The sequence below is a fragment of the Magnolia sinica genome, chromosome 3, assembly GCF_029962835.1.
Source record: "Magnolia sinica isolate HGM2019 chromosome 3, MsV1, whole genome shotgun sequence".
In the NCBI taxonomy this organism is placed as follows: domain Eukaryota; kingdom Viridiplantae; phylum Streptophyta; class Magnoliopsida; order Magnoliales; family Magnoliaceae; genus Magnolia; species Magnolia sinica.
The window spans coordinates 122,443,771-122,455,667 of NC_080575.1; the positions used below are offsets into that span (position 1 = coordinate 122,443,771).

At 41.8% G+C, this 11,897-nt stretch overlaps 1 protein-coding gene across 6 annotated transcripts; it reads right to left on the reverse strand.

Moving 5' to 3' along the window:
* Window positions 1-328: 328 nt before the first annotated feature.
* Window positions 329-11,499, reverse strand: LOC131241069 (transcription factor GTE4-like). 6 transcript variants are annotated; one of them, XR_009168935.1, is made up of 7 exons: window positions 9,341-11,498; window positions 9,175-9,220; window positions 8,545-8,658; window positions 7,212-7,283; window positions 2,120-2,219; window positions 1,256-1,379; window positions 329-854 (listed from the first exon to the last, which is right to left on the reverse strand). XR_009168935.1 is itself a non-coding variant. In XM_058239704.1 (5 exons), exons 1-4 carry the CDS (start codon window positions 10,928-10,930, stop codon window positions 7,222-7,224), a joined length of 1,812 nt encoding a protein of 603 aa, XP_058095687.1. In that variant the 5' UTR covers window positions 10,931-11,498; the 3' UTR covers window positions 329-854; window positions 7,212-7,221. The 6 variants fall into 6 exon arrangements, 2 of the variants coding, with proteins under 2 accessions (XP_058095687.1, XP_058095688.1); XR_009168937.1 differs by lacking the exon at window positions 1,256-1,379 and having other exon boundaries at window positions 8,545-8,655; window positions 9,341-11,499; XR_009168934.1 differs by lacking the exon at window positions 1,256-1,379.
* Between the last annotated feature and the right edge of the window lie 398 nt (window positions 11,500-11,897).

Consider the following 11,897-nt stretch of genomic DNA (forward strand, 5'->3'; position numbering starts at 1 on the left):
GTGCCTACTTCCACGTGTGAATTATCTGCGGCCCTTCCAACTTTTTTCTTTTTTTCTTTTTTTCCTTGAACTGGAATAGTGGAATTACTAACGATGGGGAATTATAGCCTCTCCCTGCATCGAGGTCTTCATATACCACTTCGTACATCTAAAGGCCCATGGCTCAGGGATCCCAACCATTCATCTGAAGGAACACACAACTGAAGGGTGGCATCTGCAAAATTTCCTAGATCGGAAAATTCCAACCATTGAATCAGGTGCCTCAAAATTAAACAGCTAAGGAAACAAACACATCAATGGTCCAAAAATAACATCCATAATTCAGATGTATAGGATCATCTGATCCAAAATATTCCGGTAACTTCCTCCATCCACGGTGGGACCAATGTTATCAACAGTCTGGGTCACCACATGGGTCCCACTTGGATGCATCCGGTTCTAATTCATCAGGACCTTCCAATTCCTCTGCCAGCAACGAATATGATGTACACTGCTACTTGGGCAGGAGTGATTGCAAAAAAGAAAAAGAAAAACACACACACATGCTGTTCAGATCACATTCCCTAGAATTACATACAGATTGGCAAAATAGGAAAAGCATAACAAAGACAACAATCAACATGGGCCTCACCCATTGATGGTTTCCAATACAACTACAGTGTTCCATGCGGGCCGCACAAACCCAGTCACCGTCAAAGCTATCTACTAATTGGATTTTGGCATGCATTTGCACCGCAGGGCCTCTAAACAGGGATTGAATCACCACCGCACACCCTTCCTGATCAGGCAGGTCCATGTAAGAATCACCAGAGGGTTCAAACCATGGGCTATATCTCCTACCATCCATTAGAAATCTGTTCATGACAAAGAAAATAGACCTCGTTATCATCACACCATCACAAGGAAATCACAGCAACTGGCACAGTTAGGCAAGCAAATGGCAAAATAGAAATGTTCGGTTATTGCGGTGCTACGCTGACTGCTGCTCTAGAAGTTGTGCCACCATGATTTTACATCTTACACTGCAGATATAGAAGCTGCCCCCCACCCTTCACTTACATCTTACCAACTCATCAAAGAAATCTCACGACTGAAATTCTAACGCTGACCACATGACTTGCGACGGGGTCTGATCTGCTGGCTGAGGGCTGCATAGCACTTTGCAAACACACTCGCAATAGTATTTTGCTACAATAGTGCCTAAAATATCAAAACATTTGGCAGAGGGCCACTCAAAATAAGGAAGCACGCTTACCTTTTAACAATAAAAACTGGCTAAAAAATGTGAGCTGAGCGAATATCAGTAACTGGCCATTTCCAGCAATTGGGTTGGATGCAGACAATGTAATTTCCAAACACACCATCACCTAGGCTATGTTCTTGCTCATGGGGAGTGTGGTGTCAGTAACATGCAATGCAATAGTGCAATAACATTTTAAACTAAAGCAAGTGCATCCTTTACTTTGTGTGCTGTGGTGTTGGATGAATGTGTATCCTTGGCTAGAATGTGGATGGAATTGCAGAATAAAAAACTTATGCGCAGTGGGCCTGTTTGGTAGATGCCTAAAAATGAGTTCATCTCATTTTAGTTAATCATAATTGTGAATTAGAGACCATATGACTCGTTGGTCGGATTAAAATAATCTTGAAACCCACTAATCACAATCTCTAACACATAATTATGATTAATGAATCTACCAAAGAGGCCCTAAGGCCATTTTCACCAGAATGGACTGAAGAAGCACTTTGCAGCCAATTGGCACATGTAAGCAAAGATCCAGGCAATTCATCAGGTAGGTCCTCCATGAAATGCCCTGGCCCAAAAATAGGTGCCTTTCACCTGTCAGGTGGGCCACACATGTACGTCAGATATAGACCACAATTCTTTTTTTTTTGTTCTTTTATCAGAAACATGTGCCCCACAGGATCAGTGGACTGGCTTTTTTTAGCTGGGCCAGGGCATGTTCAATGCCCCGAGCTGATGAATGGCCTAGATCTCAATCAGATATGGCTGGTTGGCACATGTGATGAAAATCACCTCTTCAATCATCCTTGTGCAGATCACCCCAGCATTTCTTACATATAGACGTACAAGAACAATGTACAGGTAGAAGCTGACCAGGTGACGAGATGAACGAGTCTGATTGCATGGTAAAAGAAGTCCTACATCAGCATGTGGGCCAAATGGTAGAGCTGCGCACTTTGTCTCATGAAAGGCCCTGATCCCATGAAATATATCACATACAAGATAGAAGGTTACCTCATACCGAGTTTTGAGGGACGGAACAACAGACACAAATGGATAGATACATTCATAAACAGTAGCAGAAAATGCCCCGTTATGGCACAGTGAGAATGAGGTTTTTTATTTCTTTTTCTTTTTCCTTCTTACTACCTACTTTTTCAGGGATTTGCAAAGAGAGTTGGAATGCAATTTTTGTCAACCGAACTCCTAGTACAACAAGATGTCTGGTGACTATGGTTTTTTCAGTATTTTCAAGGAAATTGATCCAGCAGGATATTACATTCAAATGCACACTAACACAATTATATCAAATAAAAAAGTTTGATGGTGTGCCTAATGCCTATCAACACATTCATTCATGCAACTGATGTAGGATTTGGAAAAGATCACCCCAAAATTTACATACAAGTTGCTTCATGATGCTCAGCTCATGTGCTTGCAAGAGCCACGATCCAAGGAGACAACACACAATAAACCACTACTAGCCACCTCGGTCCTTATCAAAGTGGAAGAAGAGGATATGGGACGAGTACATAAAAGGATCTGTAGATATTACCAAAATCAGTGCATAAAACACATTTCATGATCTTTGTATTTTTTATTTATTGATAAGCTTTGATAATCTTCTCATATAGCATAACAGATTTGATTACTTAAATAGAAAAGCTTCAACAATATCAAGATATTGACCTTCTCCAGTAACCATCTACTAGAATAAATAAAAGCTACGATGATCTTTCTGGTTTCTCCCTGCCTTTTGGTGTTTGGATGATAGTAACCCTTCTAAAGGATGGGCATTAGGGGTGGCAATGGGCTGGCCTAGGGCCAGACTGAAGTTGGCCCTCACCCAGCCCTAGAGCCCAAAGCCCCAAGGCTTATAGGACGGGCCAAGGCCGGCCCTATAAGTTAAAGATAAGTTGCATGCTACATGTACAACTGGTGAGTGCATGTTTATGAACCATGGATGCTCTTCAGGGAATCAAAGTTTTTCTATGGCAAACCTGTGTCAAATATTCATCAACCAAGTACATGTCCCAACTGAGTCTCCACCACATGCATGGAATTAAATACATGCATCAATATACAGTTCACAATATAAAGTAGGGTCCACAATTTGGACAGTTCATAAGTGCATGTGTATCATCCACCACACTACAAGAGAATCAAAGTTTCTTCATATTATTATATACACCAGTATACAGATTCTATAGGCTACTGACACCCATGTAGTATATAGTGTACACCCAGGAAATGGGCCGGGCTATTCATCAGTGGCCCTAAGCCAACCCAGCCTGAACACCGGGACTAGATTTCAAGCCCTACCCCAGCCCTCGGGCCAAGTTTGGTGGCCCAACCCCTGGCCCTTCAGGGCTGGGTTACTCAGGTTGGGCCAGGCAGCCTGGCCCATTGCCACCCCTAGTGCGGTGGGTGATTTGCCATTCCAGTTTTGCTGATATTATTATTACCAGAGCATCAGTCTTTTCCACTGCAAAACTATTTGCAGCTGCTCAGTGGGCACCAAGCACAAGTGTCCTGCACATGGCGACATGCACTGATGCACACATGCACGAGATTAGGGCCCTTCATTAGGGGACATGCTGTTAATGTTTCTTAGTTCATAACCTGGTTGTCCCACTCATCAAGTGAGCCACGTGTATGAAAAAAAATGGATAACCAGCAGCCCACATCCAATGTACTTATGTGGCTCCTCTGGTGAGTGTCAGACCTGAGAATGAGGTAGGACATATTCAACAGGGCACCCTGCCTGACAAACTTGTAGTGTAAAATGACTTGACAAGTCATGGCAGCATTAATTGGATGAGAAGTGATTCCAAGGTGGGGCTCAAATGAAACTCAAGCAAGCTAATTACTCCCCCCCAAAATAAGTGTCTATTCAACAACCTCACTAAAGGACTGAACAAATCGGTACTAGGGTGATTTTCCTAGCCAAGTGAAAGAGAAAAACTATCCTGCTCCGCAGTGAATAGTTGTACTTAGGTGTTACTATGACAATACTATGTAAAAAATTATAATTAAAAAAAAAAAAATTCAAACATTACACAAACTAAAGAACGGAGATGTATTTTATAGTTTACTGCATATGTGGGAATATCTGTTGTTGTATACTACAAAATCTGCGACTTACAATACTAATGCAAAGTATAGTTTAATGCAATATATAGTGTAGACCATATTTCTATAGACCCATAGCAGTGTTTCACTTTCTTTTCACTAAGAAATAGGTACCTGGTTTCTGGACACATGGCAAATGCATATAATCCAAACAGACATCAGTAGGCTCTAACTTAGACGGCCATACCCAAAAAGGTATACCATTCGGGGGAAAAAATCCTAACCACTCCATTCGACTCTTGAGAAAAGACAATGGATGGTGATAAGAATGGGCAACAAATGAAGTTACTTCAAAAACCATCTTTTTCCTACCAAAATAAAAAATAAAAATAAAAAAACCCCCCAATTCAAGGAGAATATGGTCCAATTCATGCAAGTTTTGAGATACAGCCCATCCAATGTAAGACCCACCAAATGTGGTCAAAATCACATTGCAAATCGTAAAGGGGTCGAATCATATCAAATGGCAAAGTTTATCATAAATCGTAAGATTTTTCCAATTTTCTAAAAATTTGAAAAGAGCTGCAAATATGAATAAAACAGAAAAATAAATTAAAATAAAATTTCAACAATCATCCCCTCCCTGCCTCCCTCCCTCCTTTCAAAACACAAAAATTGGATTTTTCAAGGCCTTCTGCATGTTTTAAAACCAACCGGATTTTAAAAAAATTAAAAATTAAAATTTAAAATTTAAAAAAAAAAAAAAAGAAAAAAAAAAGAAAGAAAGAAAGAAAGAAAGAAAGAAAAGAAAAGAAAAACATGCATAAAAAATGAAAAATTGATTTACACAGTCCACAATAACCGTACGATTCGATATGGTAATTCTATGTGATTCATGCAGATTTTTAATTTGGGGCAGCTAAATTTTCATCATACATGTATGCTATAGGATTCTATTTGAATTGTAAATTGTATGATTTTGACAACATTGGGCCTACCGATGATTAGTTCAGATCTTGTACAAGTTCACCAAATGTCCAAAAAGTCACTACACGTTGAGCGAAAAATAAAAAATAAAAAAGTTCACAAACTTTCAAGGTTTTCTTATATGCATATAGCATATATCATATGGCACACTATTAAGCTAAGGGGGAATTATCAGGTTCTGATGCATCAGGATGTGAATATCATCCCGACAAGCACCAATGCTTCTGTTATCCAGATCATTTATCTGGTGGGCTTCACTGTGGATGGGGATACCTCAGAAAACTTAGATAGGAAGTTTCTAGCCATCCAATCTTTTCACCTTTTCCACACCAATGCTGTATTCTTTTAACCATATACATATTTACAACCCTCTGACCAAAGGTTACAATCTTCGATTTGTATGCTTTCTGGGTCACCCTGCATCCACAGTGAGGCCATCATATCAACTGTCTGGGTCACTGAAATACGGCCCCACATGTACGGAATGGGCCCATCTACAAAGATCTGGACCCAACAATTTCTCACAATTAAAATACCATATGTAAAATAAGTTCAACCTGACAACAGAAACCCTTCTGTTATCTGATCTCAAGCTGGATTCATCACTATGGCGTTGGAGGGTTCAAATATGCATTGATTTCCTGGTCTGACTCAGCATTTTAAAACCTGGACCAGACCACTACAAGAAACTCAGATCAAGAAAAGTCCGCCAGTCAATGGTAAAACCCATGACCTCAAATGCTCGAAAATTTATGTGAGTAAATCATTATCTTAATGATTTTAGATAAGGAGATTTTCAGTCCAAGATGGGTCAGCACATGTCTGCCTGTTTGGACCAAACAGCCATAAAAAGGGTCATGGTTTCAAGCTAGCCAAATGGTTTAAAACATTGGTTCAAATAAAGTTAACTGAGAAGCTAGCCAAAAGGTTGGCACGACATACTTTGTCTCTTTTTTTGCTGTAGTGAAGTTTGTATCTTCTTAATTTGCTCTCCATTTTACCTGTGCAGATAAGTACGGTGCACAGTGCTGGAAACAGGAAAAAAATTATTTCCCCGTTCAATGATCACACTTCACAGAACCGGGGGATTCACGATAGAAGGGATTAACAGACTATATTGGGCAAATAGTGGATATTTCCTAAGATCAACAGAGGCAACAGGTAATGATCAAATAAACTTCCAATGGAGGTTACATGGCTCTGGGTGATCGAGCTTCTAGCAATTTTGGAAGGCTGGGATTAAAAAAAAGTTTCCAACTAAATGGAAATAGTTATTTAAAAACTACATTTAGAAGAATATGTTGAACTAGGAAAACACATTAAGATGTGCAAAGATAGTAAAAAGAATCTTCCACTTGAGGTCAGAGGTAGACAGAGTGTGTTTCAACATTGAGGTCACGAGTTCAAGCACCCATGTTACTTTTCGGAAAAAAAAAAAAAAATCCACTTTAAGAAAGGCACATAGATTGAGATGATCATAAAGATGAAATCATGCCTTCCCATTCAGTACCATAGATTGAGATGATCATAAAGATGAAATCATGCCTTCCCATTCAGTACCTGTCTTTTTCTTTTTTCTTTTTCCTTTTTTCAAGGCTCATTCATTGCCAGTCTTAAAACTTAAGGATGACTGTGACGACTACTATCTGTACTCTGTAGACACACATATATATAAAGCTGATGATAATTTACCAAACTCCCTGCCCATTTATTGCCAGAGATACAGATACATACAGACATATACATAGATTTTTTATATATACATACATGCATACATATATATTCCCTCCACGTGTAAGTGGGCACATGTGTGTATTGATCAATATCTCAAAACCATATGACAAGGACTCGAAAAGAAAAACAAGAAACAAATTGAAACTTCCACTACAAGACAATCTATTCCTACCTGAAGTTATTCAAGTCCTTGGTGAATGCGCTGCATCAGATCCAGATGCAGAGGAACTTCCACTGTCAGAATCTGTGCATCAAAATTTTTACATAAGCACTCAATTTGATTATGAACAAAGACCAAACATTTATAATAATAATAATAATAATAATAATAATAATAATAAGAGAGAGAGAGAGAGAGAGTATTTCAATGCAGTACAAATTGAATGGCAATTATTATCAAGGTGTTCCATAATGGTAATGGTGGCCGTAATGGCCACCGCTGTTACTGTTTAAGATACGGGCCATAACAGCTGTTACAACCTTCTTTTTTTTTGTTTTAAAAAAAAAATGTTTTTGGACCGTCATGGGACCATTACAGGGCCATTACGGCTGGTTTTTTCTGTAACGGCTGTTTCAGCCCCGTAATGTGTAACGGTTTATCGTCAGTAAAGCCAAGCGTCTCCTGATTGAATGGCTGATTTATGTTGTAGGTTTTAATCAAGTAGATTTTCTTTTTCTTGGGGTGTAATTTTTAGTTTTGCCTTCTCAGCAAATCTTTTTGCCCTCTCAGCAAATCTTTTTGCCCCTGTAACTGTTTCCTTCTTGTTCTTCCCCCCTCCCTTCTTCTTCTCAATATATATTCAGTGATCTTTCAAAAAAAAATGTGTAACAGTTATGACCGTTACCATTACGTAACCGATTTTGAATACCTTGATTATTATTCTAGTAAAGTTGAAGTAACCAAATTTTCATTTCCTTCTTTAGCATGAATATTGAAGGCCTATCTCCAAATTGCCATTGTAAGTTACGAGACTTTCAAGTGGGATCTGAAAGAGGCAATTAGATGGCTACTTCCTCATTATGAATTCTAGGAAACATCATCAACAAATCTGAGGTTTGCTCAAATGCATCCCAACATATTGCAAAACAATACATCAGGAATTTAACATTTGAATCCGGGTCATCTTGCAGTGATCTGAACCATTCATATGCAAGTCTCACTTTGTATGGTGGAAAGACGTAAAATAAAAGTTCTCAATTGAATTCTTTCAACCCTTTGATAATTTAATTCTTGTGCTGTGAACATGAACAGTCACTATAAACTTTATACAAATTATGGGTTGGAATATTCAATCTGAGAGTTCTTTTGGGCATCCTCCATCCAAGGGGAGGCCTATCAAGTAATGGTCTTTGGCATTGAAAAAGGCTCAAATCCAATGGCTAGAGTCCCAAAGTATCTTGTTATAATATGTTGGGATGTATTTGAGCAAACATCAAAAAATAAAACTATTTATGGAATAGTATACCTCAGCCATTAACTCAATTTAAAAGGTCAAAAAAATTACCACTTGAAGATCCAGATTCACTGCTAGAGCTGCTTGAACTACTCGATCTATTAGCATTGTCCCCTTTCTTTTCTCCTTGCACAGGTGATGAAGACAGGACATTCTTTTCATCTACTGCAAACCAAGTATTTCAATTAACAACATCATCTGGAGTGATGCAGGAAAACTGAACCAAAAGATGAAACATGAAATGCCCAACCCAATAAAAACTGTGTTGCTTATTTGACCATCAACGATATAGGTGGCCCCCACATTCATCTGATCCAGACCATTACATGGTGGGACCCATCCTGACCTTGTCATGCCCCAAAAATATTAAATATCTCTCATTAGAACTCGTACCTATACAATCAGAAGATCTATTTCCCTGGATGAATACAGATGGTTCTAAGTTATAACCACCCATCAATTCACAGCTCACCAAGAGGATAGTTGAGATCATCTAAGGAAGATCTTCACAAGATGGATCATCCTGAAAAGGGGCTCACCAGATGAACGGTTGGATCACTAAAAGGTGGGTCCAACCAGTACACTTGCTGGTCCAAACTAAAACCTTGTTTGGTCGGTGGACGATCAGATGACACTGCAAACCGAAATGCAGGCAACCTTCAGTGTCTACAGAATTCATACCTGTTCTACTTTCCTTTGGGGCCTCAACAGCTTCAGGGACTGGATCCTAGAAAAATCAAAACAAAATATTATTAGCTAATCAACCTCTTCATAAATAAAATTAAAGAAAAAGGAAGTAGAAGGACAGCAGGGATGGAAAGCAGAAAAATACAATCTGATCACTCACCACTTCTCCGACATTGTTGGGTGCAGTTTCCTCTCTTGCCAGAACCACAATCTCATTCTTCTTCTTGTTCTTGCTCAAGCTCTTCTTATAATTGGTCACAAACCTGTCAAGCTCCCACAGAGTCTCTGCATCAAAGCTATCAATGTCCACCTCAATCTCATCATCGTGCTGGCTGAGGTCTGAATTCCTCTTCTTGATGATCTGAACGATATTATCCAGCTTCTCCGGTGGCAAATTCACAAGGTTTGTGCTCAGCTTCTGCTTCTCCTCATACGTCATGTCCCGCTTGTTGGGGTCCTTGGCTTTTGGCTTCTTCGGTACAGCCACCCTCCCAGTCGGCGTATAACTCACCGACACCACCGGTTTCGAATCAACAGGGAGCGTAGTCGACTCCGACCGATCGAGAGTCCGCTTCAATTCGGGCGGAGGAGATTTTCTCATCTTATGGGCGGCAGATTGATCCATATCTTCTGCATCAAACCTGCGGGCGACGGAGCAACCTGCGTCCTCTACATCAAACCTCCTTGGGTGGAGATTATGCTCAGACTCTATAACGGCCCACCGATCTTCAAACATCTTGAGCAGCTGCTCCGCCATGATATGGACGTCCTGGTTTTTGGGGTTATACATCATGGCATTCTGGAACGTCAGTCTGACATCCTCCGCAAACTCCCTTGGAGACTTGTACCAGTTCTTGCTGAGACGGGCATTCACAGTGCCAAGGTCCATCGGGCGCTTGATGATGCTATAGTAGTCATGCAAGCCGAGACCTTTGACATCCACCGGCGAATTGAAGACCCAGCCGTGCTTGTGCTTCATCAGCTTCGACAGCAAAGCGCTGCAGTCCTTGAAGACCCTGTCAGTTGCAGCCGCCCTGTAATTATCGCCCCCATGCTTCTTGCCGCCGTTGGATTTCGGCCTCTTGTCTGGGGGTGGGAACCTGTCCTTCCCAAGGAGGAAGTCCGAATTGCGGTAGTGCTGGTTGGCCTTCGGGGTCCGCTTCTCCTTGTCTACGACAATATCGCTGGTGGCGCCACACTGGCTGTTGGAGAAGACAGAGACGCTGAGCTGGTGAGGTGGGCGAGGGCCGCCCGACGCGACCTCGGAATGCACCTGATTGACGGCATTGACATTGTGGTTGTTGTTGTTGTTGGCGGAAAGCTGGGAGTGCGTGTAGCCGGTCAGGTGGGCCTCACGGGCCTCAAGCTTCCGGACGAGCGAACGGACCTGATCGAGCTCACGAGCAAGCCTGCGGCGGAGATCGCGCAGGTCCTGCCTGGAACGGGAGGAGAGGCTGATGGTGACACGGCGGGCCGAGTCGAAGCCGTTGTGGTGGGCCGTTAGAGGTGGGTCCCGGGTGACGTGGCGGCTCGAGGAATCGTCAGACGCGGCAGAGCGGAGGATCTGATGGTGAGACGAGTTGGCGTCTTCGGTGGGAGTTAGGGTTTGAGGGGAGGGTGGCTGGTAGCGTTGTGTAGTGGGCCTTGGGCCTTTGTTGGACTTTCTTGTGTAGACCACCTTGCTTTCGGCCCATCTGTGCTTGTCGCGAGGGCCGTCCGTACCTCCACCGATTAACGGCTCGGATGCCATGCATACATGGAGAGGGAGACGCCGTAGGTGTAATTTCTTGATTATTTTTTTTTCTTCTGATTTAGGGTTTTTGAAAGGATGATAAAAGGGTGCTGAAATTGAAAGCCGATAGCCCTAATTTTAGGATTAGGGTTTCCCTCTTCTTCGTCTTCCTCGTCTAATCACTCGGTCGTGTATCGCTTCTGCCTTTGAGCGATGTTCGGATACGGCGCTGGGTCGGCGATTTTTAGAATCTTTTGCAGTGCGGCGAGTCGGATTGAACCGGTAACGAGCTGTCAGTATCCAGAGGGAGAGAAGAAAGCTGTAGAGAACAGGGCCTCCACCTTCAAGCGCACCACACGTGACTACGTGGAATGACACGTGTGTGGTTGGGCACGTTCACCAGGTGGTCCCCTTGAATATCGACTTTCAGCTAACACCTTCTATATGCTGTCCATTTATTATAACATCTGTGGCCCACTTGATGAGTGGAGACTCCAGGGTTTGGGCTGAGGAACGCAGCACCATGGAAGAGAGCGACCGTACACATATGCTACTTTTGGTGCGTTTGTTTCTGGAGCTTGAAGATCCACGGGAGCGGATTCGCTCAGGTCCGGGTAACATAGAGTTCGGTCAGCAGTGACCGTGGCCCACGTTGATGTGTTTGTAATACGACGTGGTTAGGCTAATGACCCCACGCCAGCCAGCTAGCTGGTGTCAAATCTCTGTGGGCCTGACGATGATGTTATGGACGCTGGATCGGGCTTCACCATGATGTTGTGATCCGGATGGAATTTGCTCACTTGCCTCATAAATGTAGTCGAGTGGGTGTTACGTTTAATCACGGTCGACACTGACTAATAAACGTTTGGGACTGAGAACTGGAATATTATTAGTCTTAAATAATTTTTGAGGTTGCGTTTATAAATTTTAAGGGACTATATTAATAGATATGGAAGGTAATAGGCACCTACTCTAACCTACTCTA